Raw genomic sequence first — 17,793 nt, 5'->3', positions numbered from 1 at the left:
ATAAACCTGGTTTCCAAACAGCTCGCCAGCCTTCCGTGAAACAGACGTGCCCTCACAAACCCAAATAGGTGTTTGCTGTGCCACATAAGGGAGCTGCTGCCGATTTTGTCACTTATCTGTCATCCACCGTGTTGGGAGCAGTTTTATTCTCAGAGTAGAAATTAAAGCTCTTTGCCTGGGGAAAGTAGAAGAGCAAAATACCAAAACAAAACGCCTGCTCTCACTCCTGCGTTATTTGACCTATTTATTTAAACAAAAAAAGTGTTTAGAAACTCATGTAAGTAAAAAATTTAATAGCTAGAGAATTACTAATCCTTTTGTATTTAATTCAAGACGATTAATATGATGTATGTTGCATATCGAGTCGTACAGTTCCCAAGATTAGTATTGTATAAATGACGTAGCGATTGCTGAGGACGGCCGAGGAAGCTCTATGTTGTTGCTAGCAACGCTGTGTGCAGGCTTCCCGCAGACACCCTGCTGCTCAGTTAAATGTTGGTCAGAACCACAGCCACTGCCCATTTGCTGCTCCTCTGTGTGCAGTCAGCAGAGTCTCATCCAGGTACCACTGGTCTTAAAGTCTGTGCAGGTAACACAACTTCTCATTCTCTAAAGAAACTGTTGTAAGCCATTGTTTAAGCAGCAATTTAAATAGAGCTCGGAGCAAACACGGCCAGGTCTTTTGTGAGTTAACAGTGTAAATAATAATAAAAGCAAGCTGTATCGTGGTTTTCATACAGCCAGTTGGTTTCTGCTCTGTGAAACACCAGAGGTAGCTGGCTTTAGTAGTCTTGTTAGGATTCCATGGAGAAACGCTTGCTTTCATGAGTGATAACTCCTTGGCTTCTCTCACTGGTGCCTCCCAGTAGAGGGGAAGGAGCACTATAGGTGACGTCTGCCACAGCGTAAACCTTCCTGGCAGACGTGTCACAGGCTGCGCATCAGCGGGAGGTTGGCATTCCCCCAGATGCACTTGGTTGCTGCATTTCAGTGGCCTCCGTCTCTTACCACGTTGATCAGTAGTCACTTCATTGGGTATCTCCAAGCACCAAACAGCGTTTGCTTCTCCTTAAGTACCGTTTCCAGGCCTAGTGGTTAAAACTCCTTCCACACTGCTAGATGATGTTCTGTTAGCAGGACAGTGAGCGTGCTGCTGCTCAGGGACAAACGTCCGTGGGTCCTTACACATTTTTGAGATGCTATAGTTCTGATACACGATCAGTTGGATTGGATTTTCAGGTAGTTCTGATCTCTCACTGGCTGTGGTGTACACTAAGTGTCAGGTTCTGAGTTTATCTCTCCCCTATCGCCAGGTTATTCCAATCCTGTTTAAAAGAGGAGAATAAAAGTTAAAAAGCAGTGGGAAAATTGAAGTCTGACAAGTAAAAACTTATTTTAGTAGTGCATTATTTTACATCTTAAAATGGATTATTGGGTAGTATTCAGATAAACTCCTGTTCTCCAGAAGTCTTTGCAGTAAATAACAAAGTAGTGGTGCTGAACCAGTGCGCTGTAAACACGCGTATTAAACTTTGACTCCTCCCTGCATTTGTAGGCTGAAGGGAAATATAAGGACGACCCTGTTGACCTACGCCTTGATATTGAACGCCGTAAAAAACATAAGGAAAGAGATCTTAAACGCGATAAATCCAGAGAATCGGTGGACTCGAGAGATTCAAGTCACTCAAGGGAAAGATCAACTGAGAAAACGGAGAAGAGCCACAAAGGCTCAAAGAAAAAGTATGTAGGAACCCTAATAGCCATTTCCTTCTGCCTTTCCTATTGCTGCTGTTAAGGTTGGAGAGGACATCGTGTACACGTAGTTGTACACCTTTTGGCATAAACTCCTCCAGTGGCGTGAATTATTCCTCTGCGTGTCTTCTTGATATAATGATACCTATCTGAAACACTAAGTAACTGTTAGAGGTTAATGAGAAGGCTCCATGTGTCAGAATGGGTGAGTCAATTTTCCTTGTTCCTGTCCTGTCATAGAGCACAGCCATCTTTAAATTACTTCGTTTTAATGCTAATTTAATCCTTTCCTGTTAGCTTAATTTTCCATTTGACTAAAACTCTGTAGATGCATGCTTATATCAGAGCAGATGGTGTAAACAACAAGTTCGTGCTGGAGAAGACTTGGGTCTTGTGTTAGATCTGTGTTTTGTAGCAGATCTTGAGCTCTTACTGTGGCCTTTCCTTTTCATAGTAGGAAAAGGAGAGCATTGACAGGGAGTGATAAAGAAATGCTTCTGTAGGAAACAGGTCACAACTGAGTTATTAACCCTGTTGGTGTCCCTCTCACCTTGATTTCCTGTCACCAAAACAGGAAGCACCGAAGGGTACGCGAGAGATCCAGATCCAGTTCATCATCTTCGCGGTCTTCTCATTCAGTCAAAGCCGAGGAGTATCCTGAGGAGACTGAGGAGAGGGAGGAGAGCACCACAGGCTTTGACAAGTCCCGACTTGGGACTAAAGAATTCACTGGTCCAAATGAGAGAGGACGAGCTAGAGGGACCTTCGTAAGTGTTCTCTATCACGTGTCCCAAGTATCAATTCCCAAAGCAGTCAAAAAGTGGCCATTGTTTATTTCTGTTTCACAGTTAAAGTGTACCGTAAAGGAGAGAACCCAAAGATATTGTCTGGTTATGAATGAGGAACCAGAATATGATCACTCTGAGTCTGGAGCACAAACCAGGGTGCTGAGAATACGATCCGGGCAGTTGAACTCAAGATGTATGGAGGAGAATCAAGCCTGGAAACTTTTGTGCATTACTAATTGCTGAGCAACCCCCATGGGCAGCATGATGTGCATCAGTCGGTTTGGGTTAGGCTACCAAGTGACTCATCTGGTTGTAAACACCCTTACTGTTTGCAATTCTTGTGCCTTGGTTACAGAAGTGGCCTGCGTGCATATTGTATTTGTCAGATGCTTTCTCTCGAGTGCCCTGGAAATGCCTCTACATCAGCTTGATAGAAACTGTGATGCACTAGGTGATCAGATCAGCCAGAAACCCTAAAACATACCGAGCTGTTGATAGGTTGAAAGTGTTCTCGGATGGTTAGGGAAGTGATGTTGTATCTCTTGGATGCCCTAGAAGCTGTCTCGGGGTAAGAGGCTGCTGCCACCACAACCGTTTCATTTTTCTTCTGTGTTTTGCTCTTGCAGCAGTTCAGAGCAAGAGGGAGAGGATGGGGCAGAGGCAACTTTTCAGGCAACAATAACAGCAACAGCGGTGGCAACAATGACTTCCAGAAGCGAAGCAGAGATGAGGAATGGGATCCGGAGTACACACCGAAGAGCAAGAAGTACTACTTGGTATGTGTCTGAAGTACTGAAGCATGTTTATACATTGCAGGTATATCTGGTCTTGCATGCTCGAGAGGTTAAAGTGAACTGCTACGTTATCTGATCCACCAGGTTAAGGCTTCAAGTGACACTTCCTCACAGGAAGCTTCTGGCTCACGACTGATGACAACTTGTTTCTCTTCACTGTGGAATGGTTTGCAATTAAGTGAAACACTAAGGGGCAATTAAAAAGCTCGTGTTTCATAGTGCTGTGGAAAACGCAGCTTAAATCTTGTCAGTCTTGAGTTGCAGATGGCCTGCATTTCTTGGTTCTCCTGTCCCCTTAGAAAGGACAGGTTCCTGGGTGGGTTAGTGCTGTTCCTTTTCCTTTCTGGGGGCAGCAGTCTGTATGCTCACAGGCATTAGTCTGGAAGAATCCTGGCTGATGGGCTGTTCCCTGAAGGAAGGGGTAGTGTTAAAGACACACTGAGACACTTTTTCTCTTCATTATTTGAAGTAGTCGAGATCCCTAACCTTTCCATTAAACACTGCAGTGTTCCAGTCTTGTGCCTCAAACAAGCAAGCCTCGATTACATTTTCTTTGCTGCATGTTTCTCTGATCTCATTGAAGGCAGGGTTGTGGTTTAGTGGGGTATCCAGTCTCCACGGTGCGCTTCATGTGCAGAAATGGATCCCTTTGAGCCCAGTGACGTGGTCCACGTCAGCTTGTACCAAGCCCATCTGCCTTAGCTCACGCAAATGGTTGGACTCAGTGGTCCTGGAGGTCTTTTCCAACCTTGTGATTCTGTGAAAGCATTCCTGAAAGCAGGACATGTTTAACTCCGTGAGTGCCCAGCAATAAGGACTGAAAGGCAACAAAACAAAGGGGAAACACGTAGAATATCTAAATCCTGCATCTGCGGAACCAGCACTGGGACTCTGAGACTTGACACCCATCCCCTGTCCACCCTAAGTATTCCATAGAGACCACGATGTCTACAAGGAGAGTTGCCCTGTGCAAGGAGCCTGTGTAGTTCTGGTGCATTCCTTCATCTGCTGTTTTTCTTTCCCCAAACAAGCCCGTATTTCCCTTTAGATGGCAGGGTTTGCTTGCTGCGGCATCGAACCGTCAGTCTGGCTCTTGCTGCGGGGTTGCATATCACAAGCCAGAGCATTTCTGCTCTTGCTTTGAGCAGTCAGCCTGTTTCATGCGCTGTTGTTGGGTTCTTCCTGTGCAGCACGATGACCGGGAGGGCGAAGGAGCGGACAAGTGGGTGAACAGAGGCCGTGGCCGCGGTGCTTTCCCCCGAGGAAGAGGGCGCTTCATGTTCCGAAAGTCAAGCACCAGCCCCAAATGGGCTCACGACAAATTCAGCGGAGAAGAAGGAGAAATCGAAGATGATGAAAGCGGAACGGAAAACAGAGAGGAAAAGGACAACTTACAGGCGACGGCTGAGTAGCTGCGGTGTCTGCCTGTTTGCGAGAGCCCTGGCAGGAGGGAAGGGCTGGCGATTGCCAGGGCGATCCCGAAGTGCTGAGCAGAGCCCCGGAGAGGAGCTCTCAAGCAATCCTGAGGTTAACTGCATTTCCAGAGTTCAGCCTCCCTAAGCGTGGACTAGAACTGATGAATCATTTGTGCTTGGATCTGCTCGTGGAGTCTCTCTTCCCAAAGACTTTACCCTCTGCACTGAATGAGGTCAAGTACTGGGTGAGATCCTGGAGTTTCTCGTCTGTGACCTTATCGAACGGTCGGTTACTTTGAAGACAATGTGGATTTTGGTTTGTGCCCATCTTATCCCAGTAGTCTTGACATTTTTTGTTTTTCTTTTATAATTTGGAATAGCAAAGGTCGGGATTAACTCGCCAGTTCAAAGTTTCCTCCCCTATTGTGTATTCAATTTTTTAAATTCATACTCTACTTATTTTAGGCCTTTACGTATGTAGTTACATCAATTAAATGATAATTTTGGAAACTATTTTTGGTTCTTATAAATAAGAAAACAATGAAGCATGTGAATAAACATCTAAATGTTACCTTGTTGGGACCAAACTGCTCTGATTATTTTTTTTTTTTAGCTTTTTTTTAATGTAACAGTTGAGTTTAGGGCCTTTTAAAAACGATCATTTTCCTTTTATGTTGAAAGTTAACAAAATTAGCATGGTTTAAAAGAAACAAAAATAAACACCACCCTACTTTTCACCACTGTTTGTGTCTACTGTTAGGCCTGGTGTGTGCTGGAGCCCCAAACTGCTTGTAGGCATTTTGTGTATCTTCTCTGCAGCTGGTTGTGAACCTGAGTGCTCTTTCCAAGGTAACATAGTTTTCTAAGGAACTTCCAAATTCTACCAGGTTAAAACTATAAAAAGATGAGAATTTTTCAATATTTTTTATTAATCTTTTTATAAAAAGCGAAAGGCAAATCCCTCTCGTGCTGGTTAAGGACGGCCGTTACGATGTCTGTCTTTTTATCTTCTTAAAACCACCCTGCAGAGGCTTGCGGGGTGTTCCCTGGCTGAGTCCGTGCGCCCTCGGCGCAGGAGAAGCACATCCACGCGCTGTAGAGCCTGCACTCCATCGCTGCCTTCCCCTCCCAGGATTGCTGTGCTGTTTCCCCACGCACCAACTAGAGTTTGGTTTGTTTTGACTTGAACAGTTCCTGTTTAGCGAAGCCCTGAAGTTTGTTTATGCAAATAAAATACAATAAAATGAGTAAGTAGGTGTAACTCTGCTTTGTTTTGTGTTCTGAGCCCAGGGCTCCTTCTATAGCTGGACATTCGTCTTCGGAATTAATTGGCGAGGTCAGAAGAACCAAAGGAGCCGCAGGAGAGCTGCTGGGAAGGGAAGCTTTAAACACTGCGCTTCTGGGAGACAGATTGGACCAGGCAGCAGCCAGGGAAGAGGAAGCTGGGCCTGGTGCCCACGGGGCTGCCCCCACTGTTTAGAAACAGCAGTTACTCTCCCGTTCCTCTTTTTATAAGGCTCTCCAGGTGAGAAACGCTGCCCTGGGCAGCACAGGAGCAGAGCCTTGCAGTTCCCTGGCTGGGAGCTGATCCCACAAGGCTGGAGTTCTCTTGAGTTGTGTTATTGCTGGTGCAAGAACTAGGCAGTACTGGGTATTTGTTTTACCATTAGCCTGGCGAGCAACTGTTTGTAAGCAGTTCAGGCCCTTTGTATTAGTGGTAATGGCATAGGGAGGGGAGGCGGGTGGCACAGCCACTGGCCACATTCCCCAGTAGGGATTGTCACCGGTGGACAGGAACACCAGCTCCATCCAGGCTCTGAAATCAAACCCCTCACTGAGGATGACAGCTGTAGGCAGCCTGGTTTGATACAGCACTAAGTCCCACCACTTGTCAAGCACAGCAGAGTAAAGTGGCATTGGTGAGTACCAAAGGGAGGGCTTTTCCATCACTGCCACCTTCTGCCTGACATCTCCAGGGTGAAGGCTACAAAGGTGATCTGAGGGCTGAAGCACCTTCCCTACGAGGACAGGCTGAGAGAGTTGGGGTTGTTCAGCCTGGAGAAGAGAAGGCTCTGAGGAGATCTTATAGTGACCTTCCAGTGCCTGAAGGGGCTACAGGAAAGCTGGAGAGGGGCTGTTCACAAAGGCTTGTGGGGATAGGACAAGAGGGAATGGGAATAAACTGGAGAGGGGCAGATTTAAACTAGACATTAGGAAGGATTTCTTCGCTATGAGAGTGGTGAGGCCCTGGCCCAGGTTGCCCAGGGAAGCTGTGGCTGCCCCATCCCTGGAGGTGTTCAAGGCCAGGTTGGATGGGCCTTGGGCAGCCTGATCCAGTGGGAGGTGTCCCTGCCCACGGCAGGGGGTTGGAACTGGATGGTCTTTAAAGTCCCTTCCAACCCAAACTGTTCTATGATGCTGGCTGGGCAGCTGTCAATTCGGGGGCTGTCGGCACGGCAGGGGAGTGTTCCTGGCTGGTGATTCTGGGGTGTTGGGCAACAGCAGTTGAGACACCGATGTGGGTTAACGGCTCTGCACTTCGAATGGAGCCCTGGAGACGGTGTTCCTGGCTCCTCAGCCTGAACAGCTAAACCCAGGGAAGCACACGCTGCCCCTTCCACAACAAAAACCTCCACCGATGCCTGAGCCTTCCCTGCCTGGCACTGATCCTTTACCTCCCTACTCTGTAGTTTGGGATTGCCTTTGTTCTAAAGGAACGTTTGTGCTCTCAGCATGGACTGAGGGCTGGTGGGGAATCCTTGGGCCACCTGTGACCCTTTCAGCTACTGTGCTTTGCGAGGGACTTCAGCGGCACGGTCCGCGCCAGTCCTGTGCGCTCGCGGTTTGTGGGTTTCGGCCCCTCTGTGGTTTAGGTTTCACTTCCCTCTCCACACCAAAGGCGACAGACACACGAGACCCAAGTGGCTTTGAGCTGCCTTCCAGGACCGGCTGCGACTCCTTCGCTCCTTGAGTTGGCAGCTGCCCCGGCTCCTGCCCGCGTGAGCTCAGGTAGGGATGCGCTGCGCCAGGAATGCCGAGGCGGTGCTGGGCATGGCTATGTCATGCCAGGGGCCACCTCTGCCTGCTGTCGTTGGGCAGAGGGAGGGCTGGGGGTCTCCTCTCTCACTGCCAGGCAGCTTCCAGGCTGTTGGGGTGAGCCGGGAGCAGCCGCAGAGCCGGGGATCCCCCAGTGCCCTGTGGGATCTGCAAAATCCACTGTGAAAGAGCAACAGCCCAAGACACAGTGGTTTCCAAGCTCTCAGGGAGGCCCCAGCCAGCAGCGCCCGGGCTTGCTGGGTGGCACCAGTGGGAAAGTTGGGACCAGTGTCCTCCAGGGATACTGGAGGAGGTGGTGGATCTGCCTGTAATGACAGTGTCAGGGTGGCCGAGAGGCCACAGCCTCTGGGATAGGATAGCTCAGAGACCAAAGCCCACACGGCGGCGTTGTCCGCCGGCTCCTGGTCCCTTCTTCTCCCTCAGCCTTCTTTCCATGTGGTGGATTCGCAACTTCGCTCTGGCCACCATGAAGGAGCCCTGGTCCTGTGTGACCCAGCTGTGGGTCCCCAAGCCCACTGCCTGCACTGGGGCTGGAGGGACCCCGGGCTGGGGGTGCTGGGCTGGGTGCAGACACCCGGTGGCCGATGGGGGAGGGAGTTTGGCCCCAGCAGAGGCTCTGCCCATGCCACAAGCGGGGCCATCGCGTGTCCCTGTGGTGAAGCTGTGGTGCTGTGGCGCTGGCATCCGCAGGCACGGCTCCCCGGGGGCACCCAGAGCCCCCCACTATCGTTTGGAGCTCAGTCGTGGCAGGGAACCCTCTGCCCTCGCAGGTGTCCTCTGCACTGGCGAGGCTGAAGCCGCACTGATGCAGATGCCCAAACCCTTCCCGGGGCCGGAGGAGAAGGTGAGTGGAGAATCCGTGCTGGAGGAGTTTGGGGACATGGGGCTCTCTGCCTGGGCTCAGGGGCAGGACCCTCGTGTCCCAGTGGGTTCCTCCCCTGCAGGCAGAGCTGCAGCCAGCGATAAAGCACCCGGCACTCATCCTGCCACCGGAGCTGGGTGAGTCGCACTGTCCCCACGCACGGGCTGGGGCTGTGCCAACGGGGATCACTTGGCCCTTAGGAGAGAGATATTGAGGGGCTGGAGCACATCCAAAGAGCCACAAAGATGAGGAAGGGGCTGCAGAACAAAGGTTACGAGGAGCGGCTGAGGGACGTGGGGTTGTTTAGCTTTGAGAAGAGGAAAGGACCCAGTGGATCATCGAGTCCAACCATTCCTAACACTCCCTTAAACCATGTCCCTCAGCACTTCATCTGCAGCTCCTGAAAGGAGGGTGTGGAGAGGAGGGTGCTGGGCTCTGCTCCCAGTGACAGGAGACAGGATGAAAGGGAATGGCCTCAAGTTGCACCCGGGGAGGTTTAGATTGGACATTAGGGAAAACAATTCTTCACCCAAAGGGTTCTCAGGCCCTGGAAGAGGCTTCTGGGGCAGTGGTTGAGTGTCCATCCCTGGAGGGATTTAAAAGCTGGGGAGATGAGATGCTCAGGGATGGTTCTGTAGTGGACAGGTACAGTTGGATTCAACGATCTCAAAGATCTTTTCCAACCAAACGATTCTGTGATTCTATGATTGGGGTGATGGAGGAGCCAGACCCCGCGAGCCCCATCCTGCCCTTCCCACGCAGACCAGGAGCCGCAGCTCTGCCGAGCCCTGTTCGATTACGCCCCAGAGCTGCCGGACGAGCTGCCGCTGCAGCGGGGAGATGTCATCCGGATCCTCAGCAAGGTGATGAGGTGCAGGGATGGGAGAGCCCCCCGGGCTGGTCCCCAGCGCTGACGCCTGCCCTGCCCGCAGCGGACGGAGGCGGAGGGCTGGTGGGATGGGCAGTGCCGGCACCGGAGAGGGCTCTTCCCCACCAACTTTGTGGAGCTCCTCGCAGCACCGGTGCCCACGGGGAGCAGAGGCTGCTCTGGGGTTGGCGCGTCCACGCCTTGCACCACGGCAGCCTCCATGAAGCCAACGGTCCCTGCTGCCATCCCAGCATCCTCGCCCAATCCTGCTCTGAGGCCGGCGATGCCATCCCGGGATGCAGAGTCTGGTGAGTCTGGCTGTGGCCACCATCCGGCTCTGGGGATCTTGGTGTCCCCCCAGGACGGCCGGTTGGCCCCACGGCCGGCTGCGAGGTGGGTTGGGGCAGCGTGGGTGCCGGCGGTGCCGGGAGGCAGGAGGAGCCCCGTGGGGCACAGGGATGCAGCGTGGAACAGCACCGAGGTGCTCTCCGCTTCGACTTCCTTCCCAGAACGGAGCCGATTTCCTCCGGCATCACGTGCGTGGTGTGGGACCGCGGCAGCCGGCGGAACCTGGCACGGTCCCGCGTGGCACAGGCTCGTGGGCAGCCCCACGCCGGCAGGTAGGATGGAGTGGTTGTGGCTCTGGGGGTCCCGTGCTTGGGGACCATCGTGGTGGCAGCATCCGGGCTCTCCAGGATCCCGGCGGGGGCTGGTGGGACACTGGGCAGCTCCAGGCACCCGTGGTGGGAGTGATGGAAGCCCAGAGCCCGCAGAGCAGCTCCGCGAGCGCTTGGGGCCCGATGCCCTTATCCCCATCCTCATCCCTGTGCTCCTCATGGTTGTGGACATATCTTTGGGTGGACAAAAGCTGCCGGCATCTCTGGTGCCCGCGAGGCCGCTGTGGGGAGGGTCTTGCTGCTGGTGGCAGGACCAGGTGGCATCAGGTCTGCCAACCTGCCATGGGGACAAGGCTGAGCCGCCACGGGGACAAGAAAGGTGGCCCACCACGAGGATAGCGTGGCCCACCATGAGGACAGAGTGGCCCATGGGCACGTCTAGGGCCTGGTACCCTGTATCCTGCTCTGCCAGGGACCCATCCCGGTGGGACCCCGGGGCTTTGGTGGCACAGGGATGCTCCTGCGCTGTAGGTGGTGGTGGTTCAGCATCCTGCCCGCGGCGCTGGGGGAGGTTTGCAGAGGAAGCGCCGACCGCAGCGGGGCCGGGTGCTCTGCCGGGTGCTCGGATGGGTGCGGGGATGGGTGCGGGGCTGCAGGAGCGGCGGCTGCCCCCGAACCAGCACGTAAAGCCCTGGGTCTGCAGTGTTGGGGACAGAGCTGCCGTGGGGCCGGGTGGGTCTCACCAAGTGTTGCTGCTGGCTGTGGCGGGTGTGAGAGATGGTGTTGGTGGGGTCTATGGGGTCAGGAGCACTGTGGGGCGATGCCCCCCCAAGCAGTCCTGCCTCTTCCCACCCCCCTGTGCCCCACACAGAGCCCTGACCCCTGGCATGGGGCTGAGGGGTCAGGGATGGCCCCTGGAGACCAGGTGCTATGGGGCAGGAGGGGCTGTCTCCCCACATCCCCCCACAGGAGAGGGGCTGTACCGGGGTCCTTCCCCAGTGCCTGATGCCCCTCAGCCCACGAGGAGGAGAGGGCTGAGAAAGGGGAGCATCTGCGTGAGTCCCTGCTCTGGGGCTGGGGGGAGAGGGAGGGGTGGGGACGGGGATGGAGATGAGGATGAGGATGGAGATGGAGATGGAGATGTGCCTGGGACAGGGAAGGGGGATGGGGACGGAGATGAGGATGAGGATGGAGATGTGCCTGGGACAGAGAATGAGGATGGGGATGGAGATGGGGGTGAGGATGGAGATGTGCCTGGGACAGGGAATGGGAATGGGGATGGGGATGAGGCTGAGGATGGAGATGTGCCAGGGATGGAGATGTTCCTGGGACAGGACTCCCATGCCTGGCTCACACCCCTGCTGCTGGGATGTGGCCGTGGTGAGGCTCCCCAGCAGAAAGCACCTCCTGTCCTACTCTCTCCCGCCCGTTCTTCATGGTGCTCACGCGTTGGTCCCAGCTCCGGTCCTGCTTCCTCTCCCCAGAGCTCCCAGCACCAGCCAGGATGGAGCCAGCCAAGCTGCCCCCCAGCAAGAGGATGGCCCCCGCTCCCCCCGTCCCTGCCAAGGCCAAACCGGCCCCCGCGCCGGCCAGCAAGTAAGACACGTGGCCACGGTGGGGCTGTGCTGATATCCATGCTTGGTCCCTAGAGAAGGGCTGGCATCTCCGCCGGGAGAGCCAAGCACCGCCGGGCTGTACCGCTTTACGGCATCATCCGCAGGTCCAGCGCCGCTCAGCCCTGCGCCTCGGCGGACACGGAACGGGACAGAGCCAGCGATGCAGGTGGGCGCGGGGTGCCGGCACCGGGCACCACAGCCACCATGGAGCCACCTGTGCCCGTGCCGGGCGCTGACACCTTCCCTTCGGCAGATGCTGATGGCTTCAACGCGGTGCCGGTCACCACGACCAAGCTGAGCCACCCCACCGCCACGCGGCCCCGTGTGCCGGGCCAGCGGCCACCCAGCCTGGCGCTGGGGAGCACGGGGGGACCCTGGGGTGGGGAGCAGCCCTGGGGGCCCCTCTGCGCCCCCATCCCCAGCACGGCGATGGCCCCTGGACCACCATGGGGCACGGAGATGCTGGTGGCGCCACGGCCGGAGGAGAAGCTGGCCTTGGAGGACTTGAAGGCTGAGGTCCGTTCCTTGCACATCCTCGTGGACCTGATGAGAGTCCAACACCTGTGAGTGGGGTCTGGGGTGTCGGGGGGGTCCCCCAGTGCTCATCACCGTTGGGTTTGGTCCCAACTGAGCCCTCCCGGGTGGGTTGCAGGCGGGATCTGGAGGACCTGCGGCTGGAGGTGCACCAGGAGCGAGCCAAGCGCCAGGCGCTGCAGGTGAGTTCTGGGGCGCAGGGGACCGCCACCCCCTGTACCCCCCAAAAAACACCCCTCAGAGTCTCTTCTTGCAGGCAGAGATCGAGCGGGTGCGGAGGGCTCTATCCTGCTGAGCGCCCACCCCTCGGCACCCCGAGATGTGGGGCAGGGGAGGGGCGCACAGCTGCCAGTGCTGTGCCCTCAGCCCCATCGGGCACCAACGCTCATCCTGGGGTGCAGTGTGACCCCAAAGCTGTGCGACAGCCCCGGCGGGGACAGATCGTTGTTAGAATAAACTCTTTTGGGTCCAAAGCACCACTGGGCTGTGGGGGAGCCCTGAGGGACGGCACTGGGAGGGCACTGGGGGTCCCATCATGGCACTGGGGGACCCACATGGAACAAGGGGTCCCACTTTGGCACTAGGGCTCCTGCTCTGGCAGAGGGGAGCCCGTGATCACCCGGGGGGGGGCAGCTTGGCACAGAGGTTCCCACCTTGGCTCTGGGGTTCCCACCTTGATGTTGGGGTTCCCACCATGGCTCTGGGGTTCCCACCTTGATGTTGGGGTTCCCACCATGGCTCTGTGGGTCCCAACTTGATATTGGGGTTCTCACCATGGCTCTGGGGTTCCTACCTTGACATTAGGGTTCCCACCATGGCTCTGGGGTTCCCACCTTGATGTTGGGGTTCCCACCATGGCTCTGTGGGTCCCAACTTGATATTGGGGTTCTCACCATGGCTCTGGGGTTCCTACCTTGACATTGGGATTCCCACCATGGCTCTGGGGTTCCCACCTTGATGTTGGGGTTCCCACCATGGCTCTGTGGGTCCCAACTTGATATTGGGGTTCTCACTATGGCTCTGGGGTTCCCACCTTGATGTTGGGGTTCCCACCATGGCTCTGAATGTCCCACCTTGACATTGAGGTTTCCACCTTGACATTGGGGTTCTCGCCATGGTTCTGGGGGTCCCACCTTTATGTTGGGGTTCCCGCCATGGCTCTGGGGTTCCTACATTGGGGTTCTCACCATGGCTCTGGGGTTCCCACCGTGACGTTGGGGTTCCCCCCGTGGCCCTGGGGGTCCCAGCCGGGCTGGCTCGATGCAGCGTGTCCCCTATCACCCCCATCTTGAGATGGGACGCGGTGGCAGAGCTCTCAACGCTCCCTCCCTCCTCCTCCTCCTCCTCCTCCTCCTCCTGCAGCCCCCGCATCGTTTCCCAGCCCAGCCCCGGCGCCTCTTGGCCCTCAGCCACCAGCACAAGGCCAGGAGAACATCTGGAAAACATCTGGCTCCTGCTGACGCTGGCGGTGCTGGGAACCGGCCTGGGAAGGAGCTATTTTTAGGGGAGGGGGCAGCGGGGCCGGTGCTGGGAGCGCGGGCAGGATGTGGTCCAGCCCTGCAGGGAGCAGCCCCGCATCCCTGGGGAGCCCCAACAGCGGAACATCCGCGCTGGAAGGGCGCTGGGGCAGCAGCGGGCGGTGCCGGAAAGGGCCACGGCTAATTTTAGGGAGGCTGGAAGGGAGGGAATTGGCCGGAGTCCCTCCGGCACGCAGAGACCCCCCCGGGCTGCAGGCGGTGGGTAAAGCACCATGTTTTGGGGGCAGAACCCCCACAGCTTCCACTGATGCCGAGCTCAGCCGCAAGCTACGGTGCTGGGCTCCCGCCGGCACCAAGCCGAGCCCGGCAAGGCTGTCCCTGTCCTTGTCCCAGCACGGTCCCGGGGCTGCTCGGCTGGTGCCGGCAGTGATGGAATCATAGGATCATCACAAGGTTGGAAGAGACCCACTGGGTCCTCGAGTCCAACCTTGAGTCGTACCAATGGCTCAAAGTGACTCGTGGCCCGCAGCGATGGGGTCAAATCCGGCTGCGGGGGTGCCCGTGGCACCAGGGTCCGGCTGGAAGAGATGCTCCAGGGCAGCTCCTCCATCCCTGGGGCAGAGGGAGGCTCATTCCGGCGTTGGCGATCCCCCCGTGTCCCCCTCTCTTGGCCCCAGCGTCTCCCGAGGGTGGCACGGCATCGGCTGCGGGACTCAGTAGTAGTGGACGCGGCCCAGGGTGCCGCTGCCCAGGATGTCGGGTTGCCCATTCCGCCAGATCTCGCGGATGATGCGCTCGCGCTCCTCCAGCCGCTGCGCCCGCTCCAGCTCCTCGGCCGAAGCGAAGACGTTGACCGCCAACGCTCCATCCCCGGGGCCGTGGCTTTCCAGAGGGATCTCGGTCACCGGCAGCAGCGATTGGGATGCTACGCGGTCAACAGTGTCCTCATCCTCTTCGTCGTCGTCATCATCCTCATCGTCGTCGTCGTCGCTCAGGTCGCGCGGGCAGGGCGGGGGGCGCGCAGGGGAGCGGCAGGAGAGGCGCAGCACCAGCAGGCACAGCGTCAGCACTAAGCCGAAGCAGATGCCCAGCACGAAATAGAGCCCAAAGCTCTCGGGGTTGGCTGTGGGGAGAGCAGAGGGGATGAGGGATGGGTCCGTTCTTGCCACGGTGCCCGCGGTGGCCTCGGGGGACAGCTGGGCTCACCTCGGATGTGTGCGTACGCGGCCATGCTGTTGCTCAGCAGCTCCATGTCCCGACGGCGGCTCTCCATCCCGGGCACGCTCAGGGTTTCTGGGGATGGTGTGTGCTCAGCATCTGTGGGACACGGGGGCTGAGAGAGGCACTGGAGCCCCCGTCCCCTCTGGGGTTGGCTTCCCTGTCCCCTCCGGGGCCATTCCTGCCCGTGTCCCAAGCTGGAGTAGGGAATCGTATGCGGCCAAGTCTGCTCTGGCCACATCCCACCCCCACCAGGTGCCAAACCAGGGCTGTCCTTCTCCCTCCCCTCCCTTATCCTTCTCCCTACACCCCCTGTCCTTCTCCCACCACCCCCTGTCCTTCTCCCACCACCCTCTTTTCCTTCTCCCTCCACCCCGTCCTTCTCCCACCATCCCCTGACCTTCTCCCACCACCTCTTGTCCTTCTCCCACCACCCTCCTGTCCTCCCACCACCCCTTGTCCTTCTCCCACCACCCCTTGACCTTCTCCCACCACCCCCTGTCCTTCCTGCAGGACCAGGACGGATGCCATTCCTCCAGGACACTACGTCAAGCAGATCTGTGGCACCAGCTCCAGCTTCCCCTCCTGTGCCCCCACCACGGGGACACGGGATGGGGTCCCAGGACTCCCCGCGAGCCCCCCACGAGGAGCAGGAGCTGCCTGCGCACACGGCTGCTCCTCACAGAGCGTCCTACGCTCCCCGAGCTGCTCCAGCCCCGCTCCAGCTCCGGCTGTTTGCTCAGGGGACAACGACCGCGTCCTGGTGCAAAGGCCACCGGGTTGGCCGGCAGTGAGGAACACGGCTGGGCTGGGGCTGACCCCCCCCAGCTCCCACCATGACCCTCAGCAAGATGGAAAGCTGCTCGTGCGTCCCTCGGCCGTGGGTCACAGAACTATGGAATGGTTTAGATTGGAAATGATCTCCAAGTTCCACCCCGTGCCATGGGCAGGAACATCTCCCACTGGATCGGGGTGATCAGAACTCCATCCAACCTGGCCTGGAACCCCTCCAGGGATGGGGCAGCCACCACTGCTCTGGGCAACCTGGGCCAGGGTCTCCCCACCCTCACAGCTAAACATTTCTTCCCAAGATCTCATCTCCATCTCCCCTCTTTCAGCTCAAACCCATTCCTCCTCATCCCATCCCTGCATCCCCTGATCCAGAGCCCCTCTCCAGCTTTCCTGGAGCTCCTTTCAGCGCTGGAAGCTGCTCTAAGGTCTCCACACAACCTTCTCCTCTCCAGGCTGAACAACCCCAACTCTCAGCCTGTCCTCCTACGGGAGGTTCTCCTGCTCTCGGATCGCTCTGTCCCACGGGAACGTGCTGGGATGGGACACAGGTTCCATGTCTCGTCTTCTCCATGAGACCCCATGGGGTGCCTGAGCGGGGTGTTGGGGTGTTCTCCCTCCTCCTGCCCCGGGGCTCGTGTGGCCCCAAGCAGCCGAGTACCAGCTCAGCCCCTCGCTGCCGATGGGTCCCCTCCGCTGTGGGGTGCGGTGACCCCCACAGCGCGGGGTTGGGCAGGGAGGGACGCAACCCAACCCTGGCGGGGGAAGAGCTCATTTCCCAGAAACGGCCCCAGGGAGCGAGGAATGAGGAAAGAAATGCAGAAAATGCGACACATCAGCAGAACCGTCCCTCGGACGGTCCAGTGCCGCACATCTCAGGACACCCTGAAGCACCCCAAAATATGACTCATGGTGTCCCCAGGAGGGTCCTGGTGCCTCCAGCCCCACTGCCAGCTCCTGTCCCTGCGAGAGGGGTGGATGGGAGCTGCACAGCCCCAACATGGGGCTCCAGGGACCCCCCAGAGCTAAAAACTGTGGGTACAGAGTGTTGCATAGGAGAGCGCGGAGTCCCCACCGCTGGAGCCAGGGCTGCCCTACACCCCGGGGGCATCAGTGCGGGATCACCCCGGGACGCAGCAGCACGCACAGCCCCACAGCGCCCAATCCTGCGACCCCAAGCGCAAAACTCTGAGTTCTTGAGCCTTGTGACCCCAAGCGATGAGCTTTGAGCCCTCAGGCACTCAACCCCACGCCCTACAACCTCAAACCACTGCATTCCTGAGCTCCACGTTCTCCATCCACAAGCACCGAGCCGTGTCCCCCCCAAACCCTGCAGCCCCAGGCACTGGATCTGATTCCTCCAAAACCCATATGCCCAAACACTGCATCCTGTGTCCCCCAGTCCTGTATCTCCTGCAGCCCCAAGCCCTGTATTCCCAGGAATGGGTTCTCTTCCCCAAACCCTGTGTCCCCGTGTCCCCAGGCTCTGGTCACTGCATCCCCAGGCATTATTCCCTGTGTCTCCAAATTCCACGTCGCCGTGTCCGGCGGCACCACTCCAGGATGCCTCAACAAGGGACAGGACAGACTGGACCCAGGACACCCCACTGCGGCCATCGGGGTTGGTTAGACCCAAGTGCTGGTGTCCTTTGGGGCGCCCCATCCGCCCCGCGCTCCCCTCCGTCCCAACCCATGGACTGGTGGGACTGGTACTCACCGGGGTGCGCTGGCCCCTGCGCGGGGCAGGAAGGCGAGCGGCGGCAGGAGCCTGCTGCACTTTGGCTGGAGAGAGGGAAGAGAGAGAAAGGTCTGTTTAGCATTAACGCCGCAGCAACAGGAAATAGTTTGGAGGCGGCTGGCGGTCAACGCTCTCCGCCAGAGCCAATGGCAGCCCCAGCCCAACGCTGAGCGGGGCGCGGGGCCCGGCTTCGTCCCGCTCCCCTGGGACCTGCGCTCAGCCCTGCTCTGGAGCCGCCCTGCAGCGGTCGGCAGCGTCCGACCCATC

At 57.2% G+C, this 17,793-nt stretch overlaps 3 protein-coding genes across 6 annotated transcripts in view; 2 read left to right on the top strand and 1 right to left on the bottom strand.

Moving 5' to 3' along the window:
• Positions 1–5,996, top strand: part of THRAP3 (thyroid hormone receptor associated protein 3) — a 30,377-nt gene extending 24,381 nt beyond the window's left edge. For 2 of the 3 annotated variants that reach the window (XM_054086283.1, XM_009567822.2), the window contains 4 exons: positions 1,556–1,740; positions 2,327–2,519; positions 3,167–3,316; positions 4,525–5,996. In XM_054086283.1, coding sequence (XP_053942258.1) covers positions 1,556–1,740; positions 2,327–2,519; positions 3,167–3,316; positions 4,525–4,746 — 750 coding nt within the window. In that variant the 3' untranslated portion in view covers positions 4,747–5,996. The remainder of the gene's footprint in view (positions 1–1,555; positions 1,741–2,326; positions 2,520–3,166; positions 3,317–4,524) is intronic. The other variant, XM_054086284.1, reaches the window with a different exon arrangement.
• Positions 5,997–6,146: 150 nt separating this feature from the next.
• LOC104065366 (uncharacterized) lies at positions 6,147–13,229 on the top strand. The gene is made up of 6 exons (XM_054086764.1): positions 6,147–8,650; positions 8,733–8,805; positions 9,431–9,531; positions 9,601–11,208; positions 11,803–12,332; positions 12,422–13,229. The coding sequence occupies exons 1-6, from the start codon at positions 8,117–8,119 to the stop codon at positions 12,885–12,887; spliced, it is 3,312 nt and encodes a 1,103-aa protein (XP_053942739.1). The 5' UTR covers positions 6,147–8,116; the 3' UTR covers positions 12,888–13,229.
• Positions 13,230–14,022: 793 nt separating this feature from the next.
• EVA1B (eva-1 homolog B) lies at positions 14,023–17,730 on the bottom strand. 2 transcript variants are annotated; one of them, XM_054086420.1, is made up of 3 exons: positions 17,506–17,730; positions 14,988–15,074; positions 14,023–14,904 (listed from the first exon to the last, which is right to left on the bottom strand). In XM_054086420.1, exons 1-3 carry the CDS (start codon positions 17,606–17,608, stop codon positions 14,495–14,497), a joined length of 600 nt encoding a protein of 199 aa, XP_053942395.1. In that variant the 5' UTR covers positions 17,609–17,730; the 3' UTR covers positions 14,023–14,494. The 2 variants fall into 2 exon arrangements, with proteins under 2 accessions (XP_053942395.1, XP_053942394.1); XM_054086419.1 differs by having other exon boundaries at positions 14,024–14,904; positions 14,988–15,098; positions 17,506–17,719.
• Between the last annotated feature and the right edge of the window lie 63 nt (positions 17,731–17,793).

This window comes from Cuculus canorus, chromosome 22 (genome assembly GCF_017976375.1).
Source record: "Cuculus canorus isolate bCucCan1 chromosome 22, bCucCan1.pri, whole genome shotgun sequence".
NCBI lineage: Eukaryota > Metazoa > Chordata > Aves > Cuculiformes > Cuculidae > Cuculus > Cuculus canorus.
This window is presented reverse-complemented; position numbering and strand designations above follow the sequence as displayed.

Excerpts from the sequence above, each read along its gene's own strand:
- LOC104065366 (XM_054086764.1), top strand. The coding sequence starts at position 8,117 with ATGACAGTGTCAGGGTGGCCGAGAGGCCACAGCCTCTGGGATAGGATA. Across the intron at positions 8,651-8,732 it reads TCCCGGGGCCGGAGGAGAAG|TGGGTTCCTCCCCTGCAGGC; the intron begins GTGAGTGGAGAA and ends CTCGTGTCCCAG. Across the intron at positions 11,209-11,802 it reads TGAGAAAGGGGAGCATCTGC|AGAAGGGCTGGCATCTCCGC; the intron begins GTGAGTCCCTGC and ends CTTGGTCCCTAG.
- EVA1B (XM_054086419.1), bottom strand. The coding sequence starts at position 17,608 with ATGCTAAACAGACCTTTCTCTCTCTTCCCTCTCTCCAGCCAAAGTGCA. Across the intron at positions 15,099-17,505 it reads GCAGGGGCCAGCGCACCCCG|ATGCTGAGCACACACCATCC; the intron begins GTGAGTACCAGT and ends CGTGTCCCACAG. Across the intron at positions 14,905-14,987 it reads CGCGTACGCACACATCCGAG|CCAACCCCGAGAGCTTTGGG; the intron begins GTGAGCCCAGCT and ends CTCTCCCCACAG.